General features: G+C 38.2%; 1 protein-coding gene across 3 annotated transcripts in view; it reads left to right on the forward strand.

The window, feature by feature from the left end:
- Positions 1 to 25,334, forward strand: part of btf3l4 (basic transcription factor 3-like 4) — a 50,141-nt gene extending 24,807 nt beyond the window's left edge. For 2 of the 3 annotated variants that reach the window (XM_063064351.1, XM_063064352.1), the window contains exons 4-6: positions 5,846 to 6,047; positions 17,424 to 17,483; positions 24,934 to 25,334. In XM_063064351.1, the coding sequence (XP_062920421.1) occupies positions 5,846 to 6,047; positions 17,424 to 17,483; positions 24,934 to 24,980 (309 nt within the window). In that variant the 3' untranslated portion in view covers positions 24,981 to 25,334. The remainder of the gene's footprint in view (positions 1 to 5,845; positions 6,048 to 17,423; positions 17,484 to 24,933) is intronic. The other variant, XM_063064350.1, reaches the window with a different exon arrangement.
- The last annotated feature ends 699 nt before the right edge of the window (positions 25,335 to 26,033 follow it).

Below are 26,033 nucleotides of genomic sequence, written 5' to 3' on the forward strand. Positions count from 1 at the left end.
GCATTTGTACAGGGCCCTGGTGAGACCACACCTGGAGTATTGTGTGTAGTTTTGGTCTCCAGGGTTAAGGAAGGACATCCTGGCTGTGGAGGAGGTGCAGCGTAGGTTCACTAGGTTAATTCCTGGGATGTCTGGACTGTCTTACGCAGAGAGGTTAGAGAGACTGGGCTTGTACACGCTGGAATTAAGGAGATTGAGTGGGGGGGATCTGATTGAGACATATAAGATTATTAAGGGATTGGACAAGATAGAGGCAGGAAATATGTTCCAGATGCTGGGAGAGTCCAGTACCAGAGGGCATGGTTTAAGAATAAGGGGTAGGTCATTTAAGACAGAGTTGAGGAGGAACTTCTTCTCCCAGAGAGTTGTGGAGGTGTGGAACGCGCTGCCTCAGAAGGCAGTGGAGGCCAATTCTCTGGATGCTTTCAAGAAGGAGCTAGATAGGTATCCATGGATAGGGGAATCAAGGGTTATGGGGATAAGGCAGGAACCGGGTATTGATAGTAGATGATCAGCCATGATCTCAGAATGGCGGTGCAGGCTCGAAGGGCCGAATGGTCTACTTCTGCACCTATTGTTTATTGTCTATTGAATGAGAGTCTGCAGCCAATAGTGAAGCGAGGTGGAGGTTCCCTGCAGATTTGGAGCTGCATTTCTGCAAATGGAGTTGGTAATCTGGTTAGAATTAATGGAATTCTCAGTGCTGAGAAGTACAAACAGATTTTCATCCATCATGCAATGCCATCAGGAAGGTGTTCCCAACTTCATTCTGCAGCAGGACAGTGACCCCAAACATGTGGCCAAGGTCGTAAAGCACCATGTTCAGGAGAAAGAAGAAGAAGGAGTTCTGCAACAGATAGTATGGCCTCCACAGAGCCCTGATATCAACTTAATCAAAGCTGTCTGGGATTACCTGGAGAGACAGAAGCAAGCAAGACAGCAGAAGTCTAAACCTACCAGCCAATTTTCTTACAAAATTGTAGGACAGCGTGTCTAAGAGAGTTGATGCAGTTTTAGTCACACTAAATATTGATTTCGTGTTTTTGTTTTATGGCTCTTTATAGTTTTTTTTGATATTTAGAAGTGTTTATTTTTATTTTTGAAACCATTCTTGCTTTACAGAATTTTTTTTTACGTGGCCAAGACTTTTGCACAGTACTGTTTATTCAATACTTAATTGTTTTATTTAATGCAAACTATTTCTTTGCTTATTGTCACCCTGTTCTGAATTTAAGTGTTCCTCTGAATTGTAGATACTGATGTTCACTCATCATTCCTTAGTGAGCTGTTGTAATTTTGTTTTAAGTTGGTATGTCCTTTGAAAATTTGAAATGTAACTTAAACTTACATAATGACAAATACGGACAACGTGAGGAACTGATTTAAAGAATGAAATAATTAAAGGATACAAATATTGTGCAGTTGGAAATTATAAAGAAATAGTTAGAGCTGGTCTCTATTTCTGTATTAAAGGAATAGAAAGTTGGGTTTACTAAGATATTTTTGGCTTATGGCAGACCATTGGCAGTAATGATACCAATAATGTATAAGACTTTCCAATACTTGATATACAAAAAAAAATCATTAGTGTTGATAAAGTAAGTTAGATTTGATTCAAGGGTTGGGACAAGTTAGCAAAAATATTGTAGTTGGAGAAGCACATTGCTGAGAAAGTTTTAACAATGGAGATAAATTGAAGCATTCCAGTCCAACTGTTAACCCAATCCTCATGGGCTGAAATGAAATTGTCGTTTACTAATGGCTCAGAAGAAAACCACCAACAAGGTCTTCATTATGGGTCAATGCTTTCTTGACTTCACTACCTGTGCATTGTATTGATTTTTTAGTCATAGTGAGTTACAGGAGAGACAAATTTCATTGCTGACCCCTTAGCTTGATGTGCATTCAAACAAATGGGGTTAACAGCCTGGATGGAAAATGTTTTATTTCATAGTATAATTTTATTTCTGTTGTCATTTTTCATTTTAATTAATCTATTTAATGTTTTTCATATCTGCTTATCAGAGACAGCTGTAAGTAACTGAAAAGGCTTTTGGAAAAATACCAAGTAATCTAGCCACTGAAACATGGTCAAGGACCAATTTTTGGGATGTCTGCAGCAATGAGGTTTGAAGTTGATCTGGACCAAGAGAGTGAAAAGCATTTTAGAAATAGCAATGAACAATGATTTAAAAAAAAATAAACAGAAGTTACTGGGGAGTCCAATCATGTGCTAAAAGTCTCCTCATGTATGTCAGGTGGTCTCTTTGGAACATCACATGTGATAAAGATTTGTCCAATTTCCTTTTTCGACTTTTTCTGGAGTTTTTCAAGACAGCCTCTGGTAGAAATGTTCTATGATGCCATTGTGATCTCTTTGAAATGTGTTTTCCTTAATCATAGAAATATAGAAAACCTACAGCACAATACAGGCCCTTCAGCCCACGAAGCTGTGCTGAACACGTCCTTACCTGAGAAATTACTTAGGGTTACCCATAGCCCTCTAGTTTTCTGAGCTCCATACACCTGTCCAGGAGTCTCTTAAAAGACCCTATCATATACGCCTCCACCACTGTCACCAGCAGCCCATTTCACACACTCACCACTCTCTGCATTTAAAAAAAACAACTTACCCCTGATATCTCCTCTGTACCTACTTCCAAGCACCTTAAAACTGTGCCCTCTTGTGCTAGCCATTTCAGCCCTGGGAAAAAGCCTCTGACTATCCACATAGTCAATGCCTCTCATCATCTCATACATCTCTGTCAGGTCACCTCTCATCCTCCGTCGCTCCAAGGAAAAAAGGCCGAGTTCACTCAACCTATTCTCAAAAGGCATGCTCCCCAATCCAGGCAACGTCATTGTAAATCTCCTCTGCACCCTTTCTATGGTTTCCACATTCTTCCTTTAGCGAGGCGATCAGAACTGAGCACAGTACTCCAAGTGGGGTCTGACCAGGGTCCTGTATAGCTGCAACATTACCTCTCTGCTCTTAGACTCAATTCCACGATTGATGAAGGCCATGAGTCACTACTTCTTTGATGTGCAATATTAGGATATCCTCTTGTTCTTCAATAAAGTCCAAGTTTTACAATAAGAATACAGAATTTCTTACGAATGAGCTAAAGTATGGGCACACAGTAGATAAAGTGGTCAAGAAGACCTAAAGAATGATAGCATTCCTTACTCTTTATGTGCCAACCAATGAAGTAATATTGCTACTGTATATACTTTTGGTTAAGCTACCTCTGGAATATTGCATGCATTTCTGCCTGTCCCAGGATGTGAAGATTTGGGAAGGGTACTGAAGAGGTTTACTAGTCTGCAGCTTCAATAAGAGGGAATGAACTATAAAGAGAGGTTGAAGAACTTGGGATATTTTCATTGGAGTATTTGAGGCTGAGAGGGGATCTGACAAGTTTATAAAATTATGTGAGGGGTAGAAATATCAATTACTAGAGGACGTGCACTTAAGATGTGAGGGGTGCGGGGCAATTTTTTTTTCACAGAGCATGTAAGGTGCCTAGAATAGGCTGCCAGAGTAGTGAAGCGGATACTAATAGTGACATTCAAGAAGACATATTTTGGATCAAGACACAAATGTGCAGGGAATGGAGGGATGTGGGTCATTTGAAGGCAGACAATTTAATTTAATTTGGCAACGTGTTTGGCACAGGCATCATGGGCTGAAGAGCCTGTTCCTGTGCTGTACTGTTCTATTTATGTAAACATTTATTCTATTAATTTGTGTAGCAATTCTGTTAACTTGTGTTGCTGTAATTTGGCTTGGACTGTTATGATGACAGAACTTGTGCTATGAAACAGACAAAAACTTAAAAGTATCAAAATTGCTATCCTTTATTCACTACAATTTAAAGGATTGTGTGGAGCTGTCCACCATAATGGAAATGGGAAATTAACTTTTGGGTATACTTAAGGGCAATTGTCACTATAAAAAATCCTGAAAGATGCTGCAGTTTGTTAAGTGGTTATAAGCAAATTCTTAATGGGCATTTAGTTATAATTACTGTGCAAGAAATACTCTGGCTCTTATTATTCAACAACTATTTTAAATTGATTATAATTGAGATAGATTTCAAGTGTATTTCAAAATCTTTATCTCAGGAGATCATAATCAAAATAAGAGTTCGAAAGGCATCAAAATGGTTGAGGTTCTATCAGTATTTTAGATCATTATTCCTATCTTTATTTCACGATCTGTTTTTTTAAAAATAGGGTTGGGATGGGTCTGTGGAAAGGAGACTGAGGGAAAAATATAATGTAATAGGTACAGAGAGGAAGATTCCAGTTAAAGAATTATAGAATGAATAATTGTCACAAATTTAATGAAGAATTTGGAAGAAACTTCTTTATGGAGAAAGTGGTGAGAATATGGAACTTGCATCCACAGAGTGATTAAAGTGAATATATGGATGCATTTAAGGAAATAATTGACAAGCATGAAGGAGAGAGAATAAAGGTTTACATTCAGTAATTTGGTTGAAAGACAAAGTGCATCATAAAATACTGAGATGGATTGGTTGGGCCAAATCACCTGGTTGTGTGCAATATTTTCTGTATGGTTGCAGCAGTGCTAGAAAATAGAAATTTTTGCCACTTTCTTCAAGTTGAAGAACGGTAATAAAGTACAGTGGATTCTGGTAATTTTGGACAATTTTCGGCAAATAAAAACTAAATCAAGAAAATAACTTGGATTCTCGTTGTTTATTTGGTACATCATGCCATTTAATTGGGACAGGAGACTTTGCCAGACAGTTTTTAATTAGTGTCAGTCAAATGTACTTGTGTAGCCGTTAGACACTACACTGTATTTAGAGCAAACAGCTTTTAAATAATATCACTTGTGGGTTTGTGTTCAAAAAGCAGTGATTTTTGTCACTGAAACTTAGCAAGAAATATGTAGTAAGACTATTCAGAACTGTTTTGCTCACTATGGTTTCAAACATTCAGGCTTGAAGATGCCTGAAATAGCCAGAAGTGAAATGAAATGATTTCACTATTTCAGCAAGTTAGGAACTATGAAGAATTTGAAGTTATCGACAATCATTTTGAATAGTACAATGAAAATTAAAGTTTGGGGGATGTAATCGTAGGTATTTTATGAAAGCTGGCATTATCTACACTAGGTGTCTGCACTGATTCTGTGCATTTACAGTCAGTCAAAAGAATATGACAGCGTACACAGAGTTTCTCCTTTGGTAACTATTAAGGAACTAATGCAGTTTTATTGAACTGTGGTCGTATTGGTAGTATTCTAATTTGTGTTATATTTCATTTAAATACGTTACTCAGTTAAACATTAGTTTGCCTTTTAATACCTTTTTAATGATTTACATGAAACTTTGGTTAATTGGGGCAGTCAACTATTTGGGCCAAAATCTACTAATGTGTCCCAATTAGCCTAAATCCATGTATATTCAAGAAGATTGATCCTTTTCTGGGGAGTGGGGCCAAAGGGATCAAGAAGTATGAAGAACATTTAGTTTGGGGTACTGAATTTGAATGATCTGCCATGATCATGCATTGAATGGTGAGCAGGCTCAGAAGATGGAGTGGTTTAATCCTGTTCCTATGAATTGTTGCTAACCAAATATTGCATATTAATCAAAACTGCATAATAACAGTAATTGGTTGCAAGGGTATTTGCTTTTAGAAGACAGGCTATAAATTTAAAGTACTGTGTATAATAACAAAAAGTTGCCATCTTCAGTAACTGTTTCCAGCAATGGGCCTATATTGTTGAAATTTGCTATTTAATGCAAACAAAAAATGTATTTTCAGATAACTGTACATTTTATGAATACGTTTGTTTTTGTGCTTACAGGTGAACATGATAAAAGATGACGGTCAGGTTATACATTTCAATAATCCCAAAGTGCAGGCCTCATTATCTGCCAATACATTTGCAATTACTGGTCACGCTGAGACAAAACAGATAACAGAAATGCTTCCAGGCATTCTCAGCCAGCTTGGAGCTGACAGTCTGACAAGTCTTCGAAAATTAGCTGAGCAGTTGCCGCGGCAAGGTACGTCTAAGAATTTTTCTAAATGGATTGATAAGCACATTTAAATGTATTGTGGGCTTCTATTAAGATCTTGATCTTACTGTTCTATTGGTTGAAAACATTTGGTGGGAGGACGACTTCTGGGTCATCAAGGGAATGGCGGCGTAAGGAAAAGGTCTCTCGACAAAAAAGAAGGTAAACTGCCCCAAAATCGAATTTAGACAAATACTTAATATTGCATAACTATATTAATAAAAGGGGCAAGGATGATGTCTAAGAACAAGAATAAAAAGTCCGCTTCGAAGGCTGATAAACATAAAGAGATGCAGCAAGGCGACGGGCCTAGCTCCCCCACGGCAAGCCAGGACGGAGGTAATGAGGGGGAATCGGTGACTCTGTCTTTGATTCTCGGAGAGATTCGCGAGTTCCGACAAGATAATAGCAAACAGCTGGAAGATATTAAAGGAGAAATAGTAAAAACTAACTCGCGGATAGATGAAGCCGAAGCGAGGATTGTTGGAATTGAAGAGAAGCTACAAAACGCAGAGGAAGTGATAGCAGAAATGCTGAAGCTACAAGACCAGCTCCAGTGGAAACTAATAGATCAAGAAGGCCGCTCGAGAAGGGAAAATGTGAGGATCTACGGAGTTCCCGAAGGAACCGAAGGTAAACCCGGATTGATGATTCCCTTCGTGGAGAAGCTGCTTAGAGAGAACCTTGATATACCGGCCGCAAAAGACTACAGATAGAAAGGCCTCACCGCGCGTTGGTACCATAGCCTCCGGCAGGCGCCCAGCCCAGATCGATTCTGATCAGATTTCTCAGTTACAGAACGAAGGAAGAGGTGCTTAAAAGAGCATGGCAAAAGAAAGGTTTCATGTGGAACAACTGCAAAATCAGTTTAGACCACGACTACGCACCGGGGATTCTTGCCAGACGGAAGGAATATGCGGAAACACGGAGAGTCCTGAAGGAAAACAACATCAGATTCCAGACCCTGTATCCAGCTCGGCTGAGAGTCTTTTACGACGAAGGGACAAAAACTTACGCTACGGTGGAGGAGGCAACGTTGGACCTGGCGGACCGGGGACTACCTATTAAAGTTATCACCCAACCGGAGTCGCTACTGGAGAGGATTCGGCAGAAGTCGTGGCAGTTAGTGGGGCGAGGACGCTCCACTCGAACCAGAGTGTCAAACTACAAGGAAAAGCTGCAAATATTCAGACGCGAATGTACAGACAATACAGATTAATTAAGAGAAATGACTGAAAAGAGTAAATCGGACTTAAAAGTAAAATGAAAACTGGTAACTGAAAATAAACTAGGCGGAATAACTTGAATGATAGCAATATGGTCGAGACATAAATAGGAGAAAATTCTCTATGATTATTCAAACTGCTGAGGGCCCTCTAACACAGGGTGAAGATAGAGGTTATCCCTCTGAACTGAGGCGGGTCGGTGCTCAGGCCTCACTGTGGGAAGTCGGGAAAAATTTTCAAATGTTATACGTTCAGAAATGTCTAGGGTGTGGTTATATGTCTTGGTTTACTGTTGAGAAGGGATTGCTTACTGTTTGGTTAGAAAAGGAGAGTGCTTTTTGTCTACTAGAGAAAAATGCAAACTGAATTGGTAAAAATAATTTCCTATAATGTTAATGGGGTTTTGAATCCAATTAAAAGAAATAAGATTATGTCTAAATTGAAAAAAGAGAGGGCACAAATAGCTTTCCTCCAGGAAACACATATGAGCCAATCTGAACATGGAAAATTAAAAAGAATGGGCTTTAAGCATGTATTTTATTCATCATATAAATTGAGTCACAAAAGAGGGGTAGCTACTTTAATATCAAGTACTCTTAATTATGAACATATTTCAGAGACTAGAGACAAAGAAGGACGGTTTGTAAAAATCACAGGAAGAATAGAAGGTACAGAAATAACATTGCTGAATGTTTATGCTCCTCCAGGTAGTGAATGGTCATTTTATAGACACATTTTTGACCTAATGGTCAGTTCTCGAGGGGTAGTAATTTGTGGAGGGGATTTTAATATTAGATTAAATCCTATATTAGATTCTTCAAGAATAGTTACTCAGAATAAACCTCTGACTCGGAAAGTGAATTCATTGATGGAGGAGTTGGGAATTATAGATGTCTGGAGGGAATTACACCCTACTAGTAAAGATTATACATATTACTCTTTCCCTCATTCAGCCTATTCAAGGATAGACTATTTCTTTATCTTTAATACAGATAGACTCAGGATAAAAAACTGTAATATTGCAACAATTGATCTGTCGGATCATAGCCCAGTCTCTATGTCTCTAATCCTGGAAAGGAAAATGAGGAAAACACTATGGAGGCTAAACTCACATATACTCAATAACCCGAAAGTAATGGAGAGATTAAGGGGAGAAATCAAAGAATATCTAGACCTTAATGACACGGGAGAAACATCACCAGTGATTTTATGGGATACATTGAAAGCTGTACTGAGAGGGAAAATTATTTCCATTACTACTCACATGAAAAAAATCAATGCACAAAAATTAGCAGACCTTCAAGGAAAATTAAAACAACTTCAAGTTGTAGATAGCAACAAAAGTAATTCAAATCGAAAACAGGAAATTAGGAAATTGCAAAGTGAAATTGATGATATTTATACGTTGGAAACTCAAAGAAATTTTCTTTACCTGAGACAAAAGAATTATGAAGTAGGAGGTAAATCAGCTAGATTATTAGCATATAAATTACAAAAACAACAAGCAGACAATACAATTCATAAAATAAAGAATCCAAAGACAAAGCTTGTGGAGAGTACAATAGGGAAAATTCAAGAGAGTTTTGAAACATATTATCGAGAGCTGTACTCCCAACCCCGGGCCCCCAATGAGCCCTATATAGACAGTGTATTGAATTTTTTAGATCTACCTAAACTTACAGATTTACAAAATGAAAGTTTATTAGAACCAGTAACTGTCAAAGAACTGAACGTGGCCATCTCTAGGTTAAAGGCTGGAAAGTCCCCGGGTTCTGATGGGTTTACCTCAGAGTGGTACAAGTCCCTGAAGACACAGTTAGCCCCATTACTACTTAACACCTTTAATTGAATCTTGCAGAGAGGAGAAACTCCACCTTCCTGGAGAGAAGCGATTATTTCAGTTATTCCTAAAGAGGGTAAAGATAAACTAGAATGTGGCAATTATCGGCCAATTAGTGTTCTTAATTTAGATTACAAACTATTTACATCTATATTAGCGCGCAGATTGGAAAAGCTTTTACCTGGCCTAATCCATTTAGACCAGACTGGATTTATTCAACAAAGACAAACACAGGACAACATAAGGAGAACTCTGCACATATTAGAACAGGTTAATAAGAACGAGACAGAGACAATGGTAGTAGGATTGGACGCTGAGAGAGCTTTTGATTCAGTTAGTTGGGCATTCCTATACAGAGTGTTAGGAAGATTCGGCTTTCAAGAAAGGTTTATTAAAGTAATTCAGACTCTATATGACAGCCCTACAGCCCGAATTAAGATAAATGGGGACCTCTCTGACTCCTTCATTTTAGAGAGAGGCACTAGACAGGGATGCCCAATTTCTCCTCTCCTTTTTGTGCTATATATTGAACCACTTGCCCAACTAATAAGACAGAGCGAAATCGTAAAAGGTATCAAGGTGGCAGGGATCGAACAGAAAGTGGCGTTATTCGCAGATGATGTTTTGGTCTATCTGAGTGAACCAGAAAAATCATTTATAGGATTGTTTACACTGTTGGATGACTTTGGGAAAATATCAGGTTATAAAATAAATGTAAAGAAAACGCAGGTTATGTCCCTAAATTATACACCATCCAAAAAATTGCAGGATACATACGATCTTAAGTGGGAAGCTAAATCATTAAAATATTTAGGAATAACCCTGCCGAAGGATCTTTCAACACTGTCACAGGTAAATTATGGGCCATTAATCTCAGAGATAAAAGCAGATATGCATAGATGGAATCTTATCCCCTTTTTAAGTTTAAATTCAAGGATAAATACTATAAAAAAAAATGAATATTCTTCCTCGGTTATTATATCTTTTCCGTACTTTACCAGTGGAGGTGGATGATAATCAATTCAGGGAATGGGACAAATGGATTTCCCGCTTCATTTGGCAAGGAAGGAAACCTAAAATTCGATATAACACCTTACAGTTAGGGAAGGAAGGAGGAGGTATGGTTCTTCCTTGCCTGAGAAATTATTTTTATGCCTCACAGATAACCCCTCTGTTATATTGGTGTAATAGGGAATATAAGGCTAGGTGGAAGGAAATAGAATTTGGATTAGTTGACAGTTTTCCTCTTCAGGCCTCAATAGCTGACAAAGGATTGATGGCCCAGTTGGAAAAATTTAATAATGCTTGGATAAATCTTACATTAAAAGTATGGCAGAAGGTGGTTAATTCATGTGGAATTAATAACATGTTAAAACTCTTTAGATGGTGTGCATATGATACCGAATTCCTTCCCAACAGAGGAGATAAAACATTTGAGCTATGGATAAAGAAATGTCTTACAACCTACCTCTCATTTATAGATAAAAGAGTATTACAAAGTTTCCAAATCCTGCAGGACAAACATGGCCTAGAACATAATGACTTTTTTAGGTACCTTCAAATACGAAACCATGTTAACCAGAGTTGTAGATATACAGACCTATCAACAGTAGAATTAGAATTTTTCAAGATTCTGAATTCGGCTTGCAGTTCAATACCTAGTAAATCAGTTTCTCGCCTATATAATGCACTCTCCCATGCTAAAAATGTAAATACACTGTATATTAAAGAGAAGTGGGAGAAAGAAGCGGGGTTGGTACTTTCAGAGGAGGCTTGGGGGAAAATCTGCAGCTTTCAATGGTCCTCGACTAATTCTTTGACTTGGAGAGAACATTGTTGGAAAAACATTATAAGATACTTCAAGACCCCATATCAGGAAAAATATAAAGATACAAATGTGATGTGTTGGAGAAGGTGCGGCTCCAAGGAGGCAAATCATTTTCATATTTTATGGGATTGCCCTAAATTAAGTCTATTTTGGGAAGGTATTCATAGAACATTAGTCAAGGTACTTAGGTCCCAGATACCTCTGAACTTTGAGACGCTCTATTTGGGGCATGTATTGTTCCTTGAACAGAAGGAAGATATAAAGTTGCTGCAGGCCCTCTTAGCGGCAAGTAAGAAATCAATCACTAGAAAATGGCTAAATCCAATACCACCTACATTAGAAGATTGGTACAAAATTATCTTGGAAATATTTAAAATGGAAAAGTTGACTTACTCCCAGAACTCAAAAAGAAACATTTTATCAAATCTGGAATAAATGGATTGAATATACAACCCCAATGCGAGCAGACTTTAGATGACTCTCCTAATGATTTATATTGCTCTTCTCATCAACACAGTAATATTGCTAACGTAAGCACCCCTAGTCTAAATGTTTGTTTTTTTTTGGAAAATAGAGAATTAACACAAGTAAAGGGAAAGATTTGGGAAAGGGATAAAAAAATGAAAAAATTAAGTAAATAAGTACATAGGGATTGGATAATTATGTCTGCGGGCAGGAACAAGCACGAACAAATTGGGATATAAACACCTACAATGGTTGGTATATAGGCTTGTATGCAACATTTTGGACCAGTGGAAATGGTCCAGAAGGGTTGTATGGAAACTATTATTACCATTTTTCTTAACAACTAATTTCATTACTTAGCCTAATAGGTTAGATTTACCACAGTACATAATTATCTATTTAAATGTTTATTTTCCTTTTATATCATCTCAATGTGTACTTAAGAATGTATAAATAATTGTAGTTTTATACATATAAAAAAATGGAAAAGGTTATATGTGTGAAAAAAGTACATGATAATTGTGAATTCCTTATCCAAATAAAAATAAAATTTAAAAAAAAAGAAAACATTTGGTGGATTTTCCAATTAATGAAAGCAGTAAAAATCAGCCTTCTCCCAAAGAAATATTAGATTTGTCCTGAACATTTGATCCAATTGGTTTTAACTACTGGCTGTAAATAGAGAATATTTAATGAAACCTGGTGAATTGCAAGAAGTATATATTGTAGGTTATGTTTGAAGAAAACCTTGGAACTGAAGAATTTTGTATTTCTATAATAGCTTTCATAGTCTTGTAGCACTTTAAAGCATTTCACTGTCAATCAACTTCTGCATTTTAAAACTTGTTTTATTGTTTATCTCACTTCTGATGAACAGTAATTGACCTGAGAGTTTCTCTTGCGACAGATGCTGCCTGGTTTGCTGCGTATTTGCAGTAATCCGATTTTTTTTAAAGATTTCTGGCATCTGAACTTTTACCTTTGCATTTAATAATCAGATACGTTTTTAAAAAGGAGGATAAATATTGATCAGTATATGGGCAAGCTTCCTAAATTCTGGATTAGTGCCTCGAGATCCAGTTCAGAAAGCAGGCACAGGCTCAATTTTATATTTTGTCTAAAAGACAACTGACATCCCCTCACTTTTTCATGATTGCTCTTTCATTTGTTGAAATTTGTAGTCCCTCACTTCATTTGTGCAGTAAAGCAAGGAGTCGACAAATTTAAACTGATAAAAGGGTAAATTTTGGATGGGTTTTGTGAAACTGCAAAATACCATCATAGTGTATTGTAATATTGGTCAGTGTTGAGATGAGGGTCTCATTAAAGTAAAGGAAATGAAGATATTTTAAAAAATATTTTTGCTTTATGATCTGGAGCTATCCCAAAATTTTATGTGGCTTGTGAATCGCTTTTTCTCATCACAATTGATCAAATTCAAGTTCAATTGTCATTGTCAGTATCATATATGACTCTACTGAAATACACAAACTGTAGTGTGACATCAGCCAAATATTTTATTCCTTGAAGAATGGGGAATAAATATTTTCCAGGACACCAGTGAATAACTTGCCCCCTCCTGTAAGTCATTTTGAAAAACAAATAAGGTCCTGTTATAATAACTTATTTAAAAAGAAATAGGACGTAGTCTACCAATTGTGGATAGAAAGGTTATAGGTCAAAATTGAAAAAAAACTTAAGGTGCTTTTCTGTGCTTTGAAATTCAGTTGTCAACCTTCAGTGTTTCAGGAAGAAGGCCTCTCCAATCTCTCCTACAGTGCTGGTAACATTATTTAAGAAACATTGTTAATGTGTTGGAAGCAGTTCAAAGGTTTACAAGACTAATATTTGGAAAAGGCACTTTCTCTTGTGAGAAAATGTTGGACAAGTGAGGATTGTATTTCCTGTAATTTAACAAAGGAGACTTGATTGAAATAGTTAATGTTGTAAGACCATAAGACATGGGAGCAGAATTTTGCCATTTGGCCCATTGAGTCTGCTATGTCATTCAATCATGGCTGATCCTTTTTCCCCTCCTCAACACTATTCTCTGGCCTTCTCCCTGTAACCTTTGATGCCACGTCCAATCAAGAACCTATCAATCTCTGCCTTAAATACACCCAACGACCTGGCCTCCACAGCTGCCTGTGGTCATAAATTCCACAAATTCAACACCAACCCTCTGGCTAAAGAAATTTCTCCACATTTCTGTCTTAAATGGATGCCCCTCAATCCTGAGGCTGTGACATCTTGTCTGAGACTCCCCCACCATGGGAAACGTCCTTTTCACATGTACTCTGTCTAGGCCTTTCAACATTCAAAAGGTTTCAGTGAGACTCCCCCCCACCCCCCATCCCCCCATCCTTCCAGCCAGTACAGACCCAGAGCCATCAAATGTTCCTCCTATAATAACCCTTTCATTCCCGAAATCATCCTTGTGAACAGCCTCTGAACCCTCTGCAATGCCAGCACATCTTTTCTTAGGTGAGCCCAAAACTGTTCACAGTAATCAATCTGAGGCCTCATTCGTGCCTTATAAAGCCTCAGCATCACATCCCTGCTCCTGTATTATGAATCTTTTGAAATTAATGTGAACATTGCATTTGCCTTCCTCCTAAGTCCCTTTGAAACAAAGTCCCTTTGTTTTTTTGTACTACCTTACTTCCCCTTTTCTATTTTCTATTTATGATTTATAATTTAAAGTTTTAATATTTACTATCGATTTGTAATCCAGGGAGCGCTAAGTGCAGAATCAGATATCGCTGTGATGATTGTACGCTGTAGTGTCAATTGTTTGGCGATAATAAAGTATATCTCAGATTTTTGGATTTTCTCCCTGTTTAGAAAATAATTTGAACATTTATTTCTACTATCAAAGTACATGACCATACATTTTCCAACATTGTATTTCATTTGCCTCTTTCTTACCCATTCTCCAAATCTGACCCTGGCCTTCTGCATCCTACTTATTTCCTCAACAATACTTGTCCCTCCACCAATCTTCATATCATCTGCAAACTTGGCAACAAAGCCATCTATTCTATCATCTAAATCACTGATAGACAGCATAAACAGAAGTGGTCCCAATACCAACCCCTGTGAAACACCACTAGTCACTGGCAGCTGTCCAGACAAGGGTCATTTTATTCCCATTTGCTGCCTCCTACCAATCAACCAATGCTCTAACTATGCTAGTAGCTATCCTGTAGTACCACGGGCTCTTAACTCGGTAAGCAGCCTCATGTGTGGCACCTTGTCAAAAGCCTTCTGAAAATCCAAATATACAACATTCACTGCATCCTCTTTATCTATCCTACTTGTAATCTCCTCAAAGAATTTTCCTCAGGCAAGATTTTCCCTCAAGGAAGACGTGCTGCGTTGTCCTGTCTTGTCCTGTGTCTCTAAGTACTCCATAACCTCATTCTTAACAATTGACTCCAACATATCAACTGCTGAGGTCAGGTTAACTGGTCTATAATTTCCTTTCTGCTGCTTCCCTCCTTTGTAAAGAGTGGGGTGACGGTTGGAATTTTTCAGTCCTCTGACACCAATGATTTTTGAAAGATCATTATTAATGCCTGCACCATCTCTGGCACTAGCTACCTCTTTCAGAACCCTAGGGTGCAATTCATCTGGTCTGGGTGACTTAGGTATCCTTGGTTCTTTCAGCTTTTTGAGCACCTTCTCCCTTGTAATAGTAACTGCACTCGCTTACTTCACACCCTTCAACATTTGGCATGCTGCTAATGTCTTCCACAATGAAGACTGATGCAAAATACTCATTTAGTTCATCTACCATCTCCTTGTCTGCTGATATTATTTCTCTGGGCTCCTTTTCTGCAGTCCTATATCCACTCTCATCTCTCTTTTATTTTTTACGTACTTGAAAAAGCTTTTACTATCCACTTTGATACTATTTGCCAGCTTGCTTTCATATTTCATCTTTTTCCTTCTAATGATTATTTTGCTCTCTTTAGGTTTTCAAAAGCTTCCCAATCCTTTCTCTTCCGATGAATTTTTGCTTTGTTGTATTTTTTTACATTAGTTTTGACTTCCCTTGTCAGCCAGGGTTGTACTATTTTTCCGTTTGAGTATTTCTTCGTTTTTGGAATACATTTGTCCTGCACCTCCTTATTTTTCCCCAGAAACTCACGCCATTGCTGCTGTGCTGTCATCCCTGCCAGCAGCTCCTTCCAATTTACTTTGGCCAACTTCTCTCTCATACCACTGTAATTTCCTTTGAACTGAAATAATGCTATGTCAGACCTAACTTTCTCCCTATCAGATTTCAAGTTGAACTCAATCATATTGTGATCACTGGCTCCTAAGGGCTCTTTTACCTTAAGCTCCCTAATCACCTCTGGTTCATTACATAACACCCAATCCAGTATAGCTGATCCCCTAGTAGGCTCAATGACAAACTGCTCAAAAAAAACATCTTGTAGGCATTCAACAAACTCACTCTCTTGAGATCCTTTTCCAACCTGATTTTCCCAATTGAGCTGCATGTTGAAATCTCCCATGACTGTCATAACATTACCCTTTTTACATGGCTTTTCTATTTCCTGTTGTAATCTGTGGTTCACCTCCCAGCCGCTGTTGGGAGGCCTGTATATAACTGCCATTAACGTCCTTTTACCCTTGCAGTTTCTTAACTCAACCCACAAGAATTCAACATCTTCCAATTGTATGTCGCATCTTTCTACTGATTTGATGCCATGCTGCCCCCCCCCCGGCCAACCTTCCTGTCCTTCCGATACAATGTGTAACCTTGGACATTTTGCTCCCAACTACAACCAACCACAATTTAGTGATGGCCACAACTTCATACTGACAATCTGCAATAGTGCAACAAAATGGTCCACTTTATTTCTTGTACTCCATGCATTGAGATATAACACTTTTGAGTACTGTATTTGCTCCGCTTTTTGAATCTGCATCCCTAATGCACTGTTTCTCAAATACTGACTGCAATTATGTCCTATCATCTGCCTGCTGTTCCTGACAGTCTGACTGAACACTATCTTTGCTTTCTTACCATTTATCTTATTCTGAGTCCCTTTACTCTGGTTCTCTCTCCTCTCTCTCTCCCCCCCCCACCGGCCAAATTTGTTTAATATCCTCCAGCATCTTGATGGATGAAAGTGGTTGAATGCTTAATTTTGTATGAAAATAAGATTGAAAGAAGCTGCAGAAATTTATAAAATTAGTCAGCTCCATCTTGATAACTAACGTCAGCAGTATCCAAGGCATCTTCATGAAGCATTGCCTCAAAAAGGTGGTGTCCACCATGAAGAACCCCCCCCCCCCCAATCACCCAGGACATGCCCTCTTCTCATTATTACCATCAGAAAGGAAGTTCAGAAGCCTGAAGGCACACACTCAGCAATGCAGGAACAGTTTCTTCTCCTCTGCCATCTGATTCCTAAATACACATTGAATCTATGAGCACTACCTCATTTTTATTATTTGCTTTTCAGTATTTATAATTGAATTATTTATATATGCTTACTGTAGGTGGTTCACTTATTTATTTTCTCAATATTATCATGTATTGCATTGTACTGCTGCTAAATTAGCAAATTTTATGACATATTCCAGTGATATTAAACCTGATTCTGAAAATGTAGACATAGAAGTTACTATTTAAAAATAGGAAATTGCCATTGTACACTTTTTTTCCTCAGAGAAGAATGAGCTTTTGACATTCTCTTCCTGCAGGCAATGGAAACAGCTTTTAACTGTTTTAACAGTTAGATTATTGCATATATTATAACGGAAGTTATAATGATATTAGCTGTTTAGTAAGAGATAGTGTAATAGATATGGTGGTCTGAGTGCCTTTGAGCCTTCCTAATTATAGTCATCATACATAATTTTAGAAATGATCATGAAAATGCATTGTTACAATTCACGATTACAATCTGTCTGAGCCATATGTGCATTTTGTTAATGTGTTAAGCTTGATTAATGTTTTTGAGTTGAGCATTTTTTTTTTAATTTAGTTCTGGATAACAAAACGCCCAAAGCTGAAGATATTGACGAAGATGATGACGATGTCCCAGGTAGATGTGAATTTGATTTTACTTTGAATGGATGAGAGTACTGTCTCTATCTGAACTTAAACTTTCATTTGAATTAAATTTTCTGTGTACATTAAGAATTTAGAAATGTCTGGATATGCAAGAGTGTATCTCTGGCAAATGGTTTATTCAGCAAAAGTGTTTGCATTACTTTAAGTGTAAAAATTTCATATGTTATAAAACTTTCATTTATCACCATGAGTTTCTGAAATATCTTTTTTAAACAGTTGGGTCTTAGGCAAATTAATAAAAGCATGACGGATCTTGACAGGGTGGATGTAGTGCAGATGTTACTACTTATTAGAGAACAGAGAACTGTAAGATTACTGCCCAAAGTAAGTCTTGCCATTTAAAAGAGAAATGAGGTGAATATTTTTGAAGGTTGTGAGTCTTATGAATTTCTCTTCAAGTGAAGAATGCACTTCATTGAGGCAAATTCTGGATTAGCAAATAGGTAAAATTCTTTCATGACAAGGCAATATAGTGTAATTATAATCAGAGCATTGTGATTTTCTTGAATGGTAGAACAGGTTCATGGAGTTGTGGTCTTTTCCTGTGTGTGTGTGTGTGTATGTATATATATATATATATATGTATACATGTATGTGTATATGTATATATATATGTATATATGTATGTGTATATGTATATATGTGTGTCTATATGTATATATAGTGTGTGTATATATAGTGTGTCTGTGTATATATATAGTGTGTGTGTATGTGTATATATGTATATATTTAAAAAAATGCTTGTTTTTGAAAAGTTGCACTGGCCCCATTGGATGTCAAATTGGTGGCCAGGAATCCTTCCTGATAATGCTAGTGATAAATCTGAGTTTGATTTGAGTTTGTTCCATTCACAGTGAGGATTACTACTGTCACCATTCCTGGGTAGCTGATGAGAATTGAAGATGGAAATCTTGTTTGCTTTCCATCTCTTAAAGCTTTTTAATACAAAGCACAAAACTTTCTTTTATCTGGCCATCCCTAATGCAGACTCAATGTGCCAATTGACAGAATTCTACTCCAATATTTTATGGTCTTTATGCTCCTCATTGGATTGGTGTCTAAAACTCTTCATTATGAGCTATTTTTGTACAGCTCATGCTATGTCATCTTCCTTTTCTTGTATGGCTACATTAAAGTTCTAACAAACCTTGTTTGTAAGGTCTCAAGATTCCAATAATTCTTCCATGCTGCTCAGGTCCATTTAATCACAGCCCAGTACTCTTTCTGTATTTACTGCATGCACCAGATCCCAGACAGGTGTTACCTCAGTGACACCAAAACAAGAGTTGACCATTGACTTCTGGAAGGCGGGCTTAACACACACCACCATCTGCATCAATTAAGCTGATGTGGCGATGGTTAAGAACTTTAAGCTTCTAGATGCAAGTATCGCTAAGAATTTCTCCTGGTTCAGCCACGTGGATGCTGTGGCCAATAAAGCATGTCAGCTCCTTTACTTCCTCAGAAGGCTAAGGAAATTTGTCAGTGTCTAATGATTCTCACCAATTTCTACAGATGCACTATAGAAATCATCCTACCTGAATGCATCACAGCTTGATATGGCAACCTCACTACCCAAACCGCAAAAAATTATGAAGTAGTGAAAGCTATCCAGACTATTGTATTACAAAAAAATCAGCTTTCCCTCCATTACATAGAAACATAGAAAAGCTACAGCACAGTACAGGCCCTTCGGCCCATAAAGTTGTGCAGATCTTGTCCCTACCTTAGAAATTACTTGGCTTTCTTATAGCCCTCTATTTTTCTAAGCTCCATGTACCTATCCAAAAGTCTCTTAAAAGACCCTATTGTATCCGCCTCCACCACCGTTGCCGGCAGCCCATTCCATGCACTCACCACTCTTGAGTAAAAAACTTACCCCTAACATCTCCTCTGTACCTACTCCCCAGCACCTTAAACCTGTGTCCTCTTGTGGCAACCATTTCAGCCCTGGGAAAAAGCCTCTGACTATCCACATGATCAACGCCTCTCATCATCTTATACGCCTCGGTCAGGTCACCTCTCATCCTCCGTCGCTCCAAGGAGAAAAGGCTGAGTTCACTCAACCTGTTCTCATAAGGCATGCTCCCCAATCCAGGCAACATCCTTGTAAATCTCCTCTGCACCATTTCTATGGCTTCCACATCCTCCCTGTAGTGAGGTGACCAGAACTGAGCACAGTACTCCAAGTGGGGTCTGACCAGGGTCCTATATAGCTGCAACATTACCTCTCGGCTCCTAAATTCAATTCCACGATTGATGAAGGCCAATACACCATACGCCTTCTTAACCACAGAGTCAACCTGTGCAGCTGCTTTGAGTGTCCTATGGACTCGGACCCCAAGATCCCTCTGATCCTCCACACTGCCAAGAGTCTTACCATTAATACTATATTCTGTCATCATATTTGACCTACCAAAATGAACCACTTCACACTTACCTGGGTTGAACTCCATCCGCCACTTCTCAGCCCAGTTTTGCATCCTATCAATGTCCCGCTGTAAATCTTGCAGCCCTCCACACTATCCACAACACCTCCAACCTTTGTGTCATCAGCAAACCTACTAACCCATCCCTCCACTTCCTCATCCAGGTCATTTATAAAAATCATGAAGAGAAGGGGTCCCAGAACAGATCCCTGAGGCACACCACTGGTGACCGACCTCCATGCAGAATATGACTCGTCTGCAACCACCCTTTGCCTTCTGTGGGCAAGCCAGTTCTGGATCCACAAAGCAATGACCCCTTGGATCCCATGCCTCCCTACTTTCTCAATAAGCCTGGCATGGGGTACCTTATCAAATGCCTTGCTGAAATCCATATACACTACATCTACTGCTCTTCCTTCATCAGTGTGTTTCGTCACATCCTCAAAAAATTCAATCATGCTCGTAAGGCACGACCTGCCCTTGACAACGCCATGCTGACTATTCCTAATCATATTATACCTCTCCAAATGTTCATAAATCCTGCCTGTCAGGATCTTCTCCATCAGCTTACCAACCACTGAAGTAAGACTCACTGGTCTATAATTTCCTGCACTGTCTCTACCCCCTTTCTTGAATAAAGGAACAACATCCACAACCCTCCAATCCTTCAGAACCTCCCCCGTCCCCATTGATGATGCAAAGATCATCGCCAGAGGCTCAGCAATCTCCTTCCTCGCCTCCCACTGTAGCCTAGGGTACATCTCATCCGGTCCCGGTGACTTATCCAACTTGATTCTTTCCAAAAGCTCTAGCACATCCTCTTTCTTAATATCTACATGCTCAAGCTTTTCAGTCTGCTGCAAGTCATCACTACAATCACTAAGATCCTTTTCCACAGTGAATACTGAAGTAAAGTATTAATTTAGTACCTCTGCTATTTCCTCCAGTTCCATACACACGTTCCCACTGTCATGCTTGATAGGTCCTATTCTTTCACGTCTTATCCTCTTGCTGTTCACATACTTGCAGAATGCTGTGGGGTTTTCTTTAATCCTGCCCGCCAAGACCTTCTCATGGCCCCTTCTAGCTCTCCTAATTTCCTTCTTAAGCTCCTTCCTATTAGCCTTATAATCTTCTAGATCTCTAACATTACCTAGCTCTCTGAACCTTTTGTCAGCTTTTATTCTTGACTAGATTTATTACAGCCTTCGTACACTACGGTTCCTGTACCCTAGCATAACTTCCCTGTCTCATTGGAACGTACCTATGCAGAACTCCACACAAATATCCCCTGAACATCTGCCACATTTCTTCCGTACTTTTCCCTGAGAACATCCATTTCCAATTTAAGCTTCCAATTTCCTGCCTGATAGCCTCATAATTCCCCTTACTCCAATTAAATGCTTTACTAACTTGTCTGTTCCTATCTCTCTCCAATGCTATTGTAAAGGAGATAGAATTATGATCACTGTCTCCAAAATGCTCTCCCACTGAGAGATCTGACACCTGACTGGGTTCATTTTCAATACCAAATCAAGTACAGCCTCTCCTCTTGTAGGCTTATCTACGTATTGTGTCAAGGTACCTTCCCGAACACACCTAACAAACTCCATCCCATCTAAACCCCTTGCTCAAGGGAGATGCCAATCGATATTTGGGAAATTAAAATCTCCCATCATGACAACTCTGTTATTATTACACCTTTCCAGGATCTGTTTCCCTACCTGCTCCTCGATATCCCTGTTACTATTGGGTGGCCTATAAAAAAACACCCAGTAAAGTTATTGACCCCTTCCTGTTCCTAACCTCCACCCACAGAGACTCCGTAGACAATCCCTCCATGGCGTCCATCTTTTCTGCAGCCGTGACACTATCTCTGATCAACAATGCCATGCCCCCACCTCTTTTGCCTCCCTCCCTGTCCTTTCTGAAACATCTAAAACCCGGCACATGAAGTAACCATTCTTGTCCCTGAACCATCCAAGTCTCTGTAATGGCCACCACGTCATATCTCCAAATACTGATCCACGCTCTAAGCTCATCCACTTTATTCACAACACTCCTAGCGTTAAAATAGACACATCTCAAACCTTCAGTCTGAATATGTCCCTTCTCTATCACCTGCCTATCCTCCCTCTCGCACTGTCTCCAAGCTTTCTCTATTTGTGAGCCAACCTCCTCTTCCCCAGTCTCTTCAGTTCGGTTCCCACGCCCCAACAATTGTAGTTGAAGCTCTCCCCAGTAGCCTTAGTAAACCTCCCCGCCTCTTCCCTGTACCTTCTGCTGTCTTGGGAAATCAGCCAACTCATCATGCACTAACTCATTATCTCTTTTGCCCCTTGCATTTGGCAAGAAGATGATAACGCTTCAGAAATATGTATTAGTGACCTTGAGAGAACTTTTTGTATGATCAAGGTGAATGTTTTTAACCTTGGCATGGCTCTTGCACTTAATTTGTGTACCTATACGACACTTTCACTGTAACACATTATTCATTCCATTGTTTTCTTCTTTTATACTACCTCCATTTACTTATGGAATGATCTGTATGGAATGCATGCAAACAAAATCTTTCATTCTTACAATCCATACGGCAATAATAAAGCAATTACTGATTGTTGCAGGGTTGCATCAGCCGAAGAAGCATTGATCTAATGTATGGCAATTTAGCATTATACCTTTTCCATATTTTCTGAATGGTGTATTTGTTACTTGACTTCAAGATGACTTTTCTCATTGCAGATGGTGATTTTTAAATGTAGTGTCTGGTCCATGGGTTGTAAAAACCATGAGGTGTTAGGATGCCAAAGCTGGAATATTGTCAGTCATACATTACTGTTAACGAGGTGATAGAGGCTCATAATTGATAATGAGTTAAAACTCAGGTTGTTGATATTATCCTCAGAGAATACATTCAATAAATGGGGAGAGAACATCATGTAATTTTTAGGGGAAGTGTTATCATCCAAGCTTTCTTTCATTAGTTCATCACAAGACTGAAAGATTGACATTGTTTTTTTTTTCCTTTTGAGTCCTTGGGTTCTATAAGTGGTAGATTAAGAAAAGCCCAAAACTTGTAGTCACCCTGAATTTCCTTCAAGTGCAGAGTTAATTTTGTCATCTAGCCTGGTGCAGATTCCTCAGTTCTCAAAATGAACATGTGAGGGAAAACTTCTTTGGAAAGTGCTTTCTAGCCCATGTTAATACTGTTTAGGAGAGTCACCAACTTAATAATTTGTTTCAGGTCCTGGAAATTTTTTTGACATTAATGATCTTGCTCCTGTATCTTCATAAAATTCAGGGGCACATTCTTCTTGGACCGTCTGACCAGATGCTTACACCTCATCTTTGCTCTGATAACATTTTTTGCACTTCCAGGATAATATTTTGAACACTTAACATCGATTTTGCCTGCATGTTTGAGGATTGGTTTACCATCTATGGCCACTAACCTCATCATCGTCATTTCTATAAATGACATCCCTCTTAGTATTATTGCTTTCTACTTGGCATGATATCTTGGAAAGTGTGCCATCCGTAGAACTCCAAAGGCGTTTTTAAGCTATCGAAGGATGTGAATAACTTGTCATGAATCCCAATAGCAGGCAGAGTACCTCTATCTCAATGTAAATATGATACAAAATTCCTTGGAGAGAAGATTGTTGTATTTTGCTGCAGCAAAACAAAATGTTTTGAGAACACTTAGCCCAAAGAATGGATAGTATAGTTGCAAGCAGTTATGAGTTGAATGTTCATAATCAACAATGTCTTTATCATTAAGTTTATAAAATTGAGCAACACAGAAAATTCTGCCTTTGATAAGTTTGTATCTGCATTTGCTGGAGGCCATCTGAATTTAGGCATTCATAATTCAAGTTCAGCTTACTTGGAATGAGGATTTAGCTTCTGTTTCCAGAAAGAAGTAATATACTTCATTCCAGTGTTGTGATGTGATGGACTTTTCAAAACTATGACTTGGAAAAACAGGCATTGACATCTTAAAAAGAGCAGGACTGTTAATAAATGTTGGTGTAAGCTTCTTTTGAATGTATAAACTAGTCTCTGACATTGAAACTAATACATGGCATGCACAGCAAGTGCCTACACATCTAAACTCCTCAAATTTTCCATTTTAGAATATGGGCATTTTGATTAGTCTTAAATTCTGAAGATTAGTTGGGCTTATAGACTCTAATAGGGATCTTATGGTTTGGCAAGGTATAGTTAAATCTGAGAATGGAATCTTGTCTGTACTTAGCCTTTGATTAATGTGCATGTGTATTTGAGAAAATATAATGGTAAATCTGTTGTAACTTGGTGTAGCTGCCAAAGGCGAGTTGTCCTGGCTTGTTCAGTTGGTGGAGAGGTACCCCCACTAAATACAAGTACTTTTTTAAAAAAATCTGTTGTCCTATAATCACTCTTGGATGGAGGACTGGATTCTTGGTGGTTGTGCAGAGTTAATTGGCTATCGTGCGTACTGCTGCTTGATGTTTGGGTCAATCCAGGTCTTATTTCCAAGTGTCCTTCAGCAATCTTCAAACTGATGGGTGGAATAGCCTATTTTAAGGAGCTGGTGTTTCTTCAGCTATGTAGAACTCTCCACCATTTGCACTGCATCTAACTAATTTTCCATTTCCACTTTTCAGAAGAGTGTTGCTACTCTGCTTTCTATCGTAGCTCTCCACACCATAGGTGCTTTATCACTTGAGGCTTCCCTAGAATTTCATCAACTAATGCTACATATTTCAATAAGAAATACTACAGTTGCCAAGTGTTGTCATGGCAGTTGTGATATTGAATGTAAGTGGTATCCAAATCCTGAGTAGGTAAAAGAAGGAGCTCTTAGACATTGGGACATGAACTGAATGTTATACCATTCTACTTTTATAAATGGGTAGTGTTGGAGCTGCTTGAAATTAGTATTAATATACTTTATTTTCAAATTAGATTTAAAAAGCCTTAATAATTGTCTTGTGTGTGTTTTTATAGATCTCGTTGAAAATTTTGATGAAGCGTCAAAGAATGAAGCCAACTAAAAGCTGCTGGCAGATTATAGACTGGGATAAAGACTGTACCAACGAGGAAACTTATTCCAAAGTTTTACTATATTAAAAGTGAAAAATCACAAGTTTGCAAATACAGTGAACTAAGGCATTTTGTATTTTAATGATGCTGAATACTCAGCATCTTTCAATTGGTTGAAATCACTTGTTTGCATTTTGCACTTAAAAACAAAATCCTTTGGTCTGAAATTTGTAAGACTGAGATTCCATCAAAGCAATCTAAATAGATCGCAAATGAATTGGAGTGAGCAAGCTCATGAAGGTCTTATTTAAGGTTTTCCCTCATGACATGCAAATAAAATAGATTGATTAACTTCTTGTATATTGTGTGAATAATTTCATTTTGTTTGAACATGATATGCTGTTATAATTACATTGGATTTATTTTCATCATTAACTTGGTGTTTTTAATTTTTGTTATTCTCTAAAGCACATTTTCCTGCTGATCCCCAGGAATGGTAAAACAGTTCTGTCATTCTGTTAATTTTCAGATTGATGAACGTTTACAAGGTCAGCTTATACAGTTAGCAATTTATCTGAGTCTCTGCCGAGGTATATGACTCCACTGAAGTTTCTACATTTTGTTTAGGCAATAACTCACTAATTCCATTGGTTGAATCCTAAAATATCTTCCATTTTTGATGAGTTCAAAGTGGTTCATTCTTTAAGGACATTGTTTCTAAGAAAGATCTTAGTTAACAGTACACGTAACGTCCTGGAAATTGAGTCAGGAGTGGTGCCTTTAATGTTCTAGATGAGTGAAACAGGCCAATTAACTGTATTGCTCAACTTGAGATCTATCTAGTTAGAATGATGGTGATCATTATCAGTTTCAAGTAGTGCATTTAAATTTCTGGTAAAGGGTGTGCATATTCTGTATTGGTTCTGTAAAATGTAGTACTCCAGTATTGGTTCTATAGTCAAGAGCAACGAGACAAGGCAGCTACAATTATTGGTCAAATGAAATAACAAAGCCCAAGTGCCTTTCAAATGGAGACTTTTCTATTTTAATTGATCCACTATTAT

Source organism: Mobula hypostoma, chromosome 12 (genome assembly GCF_963921235.1).
Source record: "Mobula hypostoma chromosome 12, sMobHyp1.1, whole genome shotgun sequence".
Lineage (NCBI taxonomy): Eukaryota > Metazoa > Chordata > Chondrichthyes > Myliobatiformes > Myliobatidae > Mobula > Mobula hypostoma.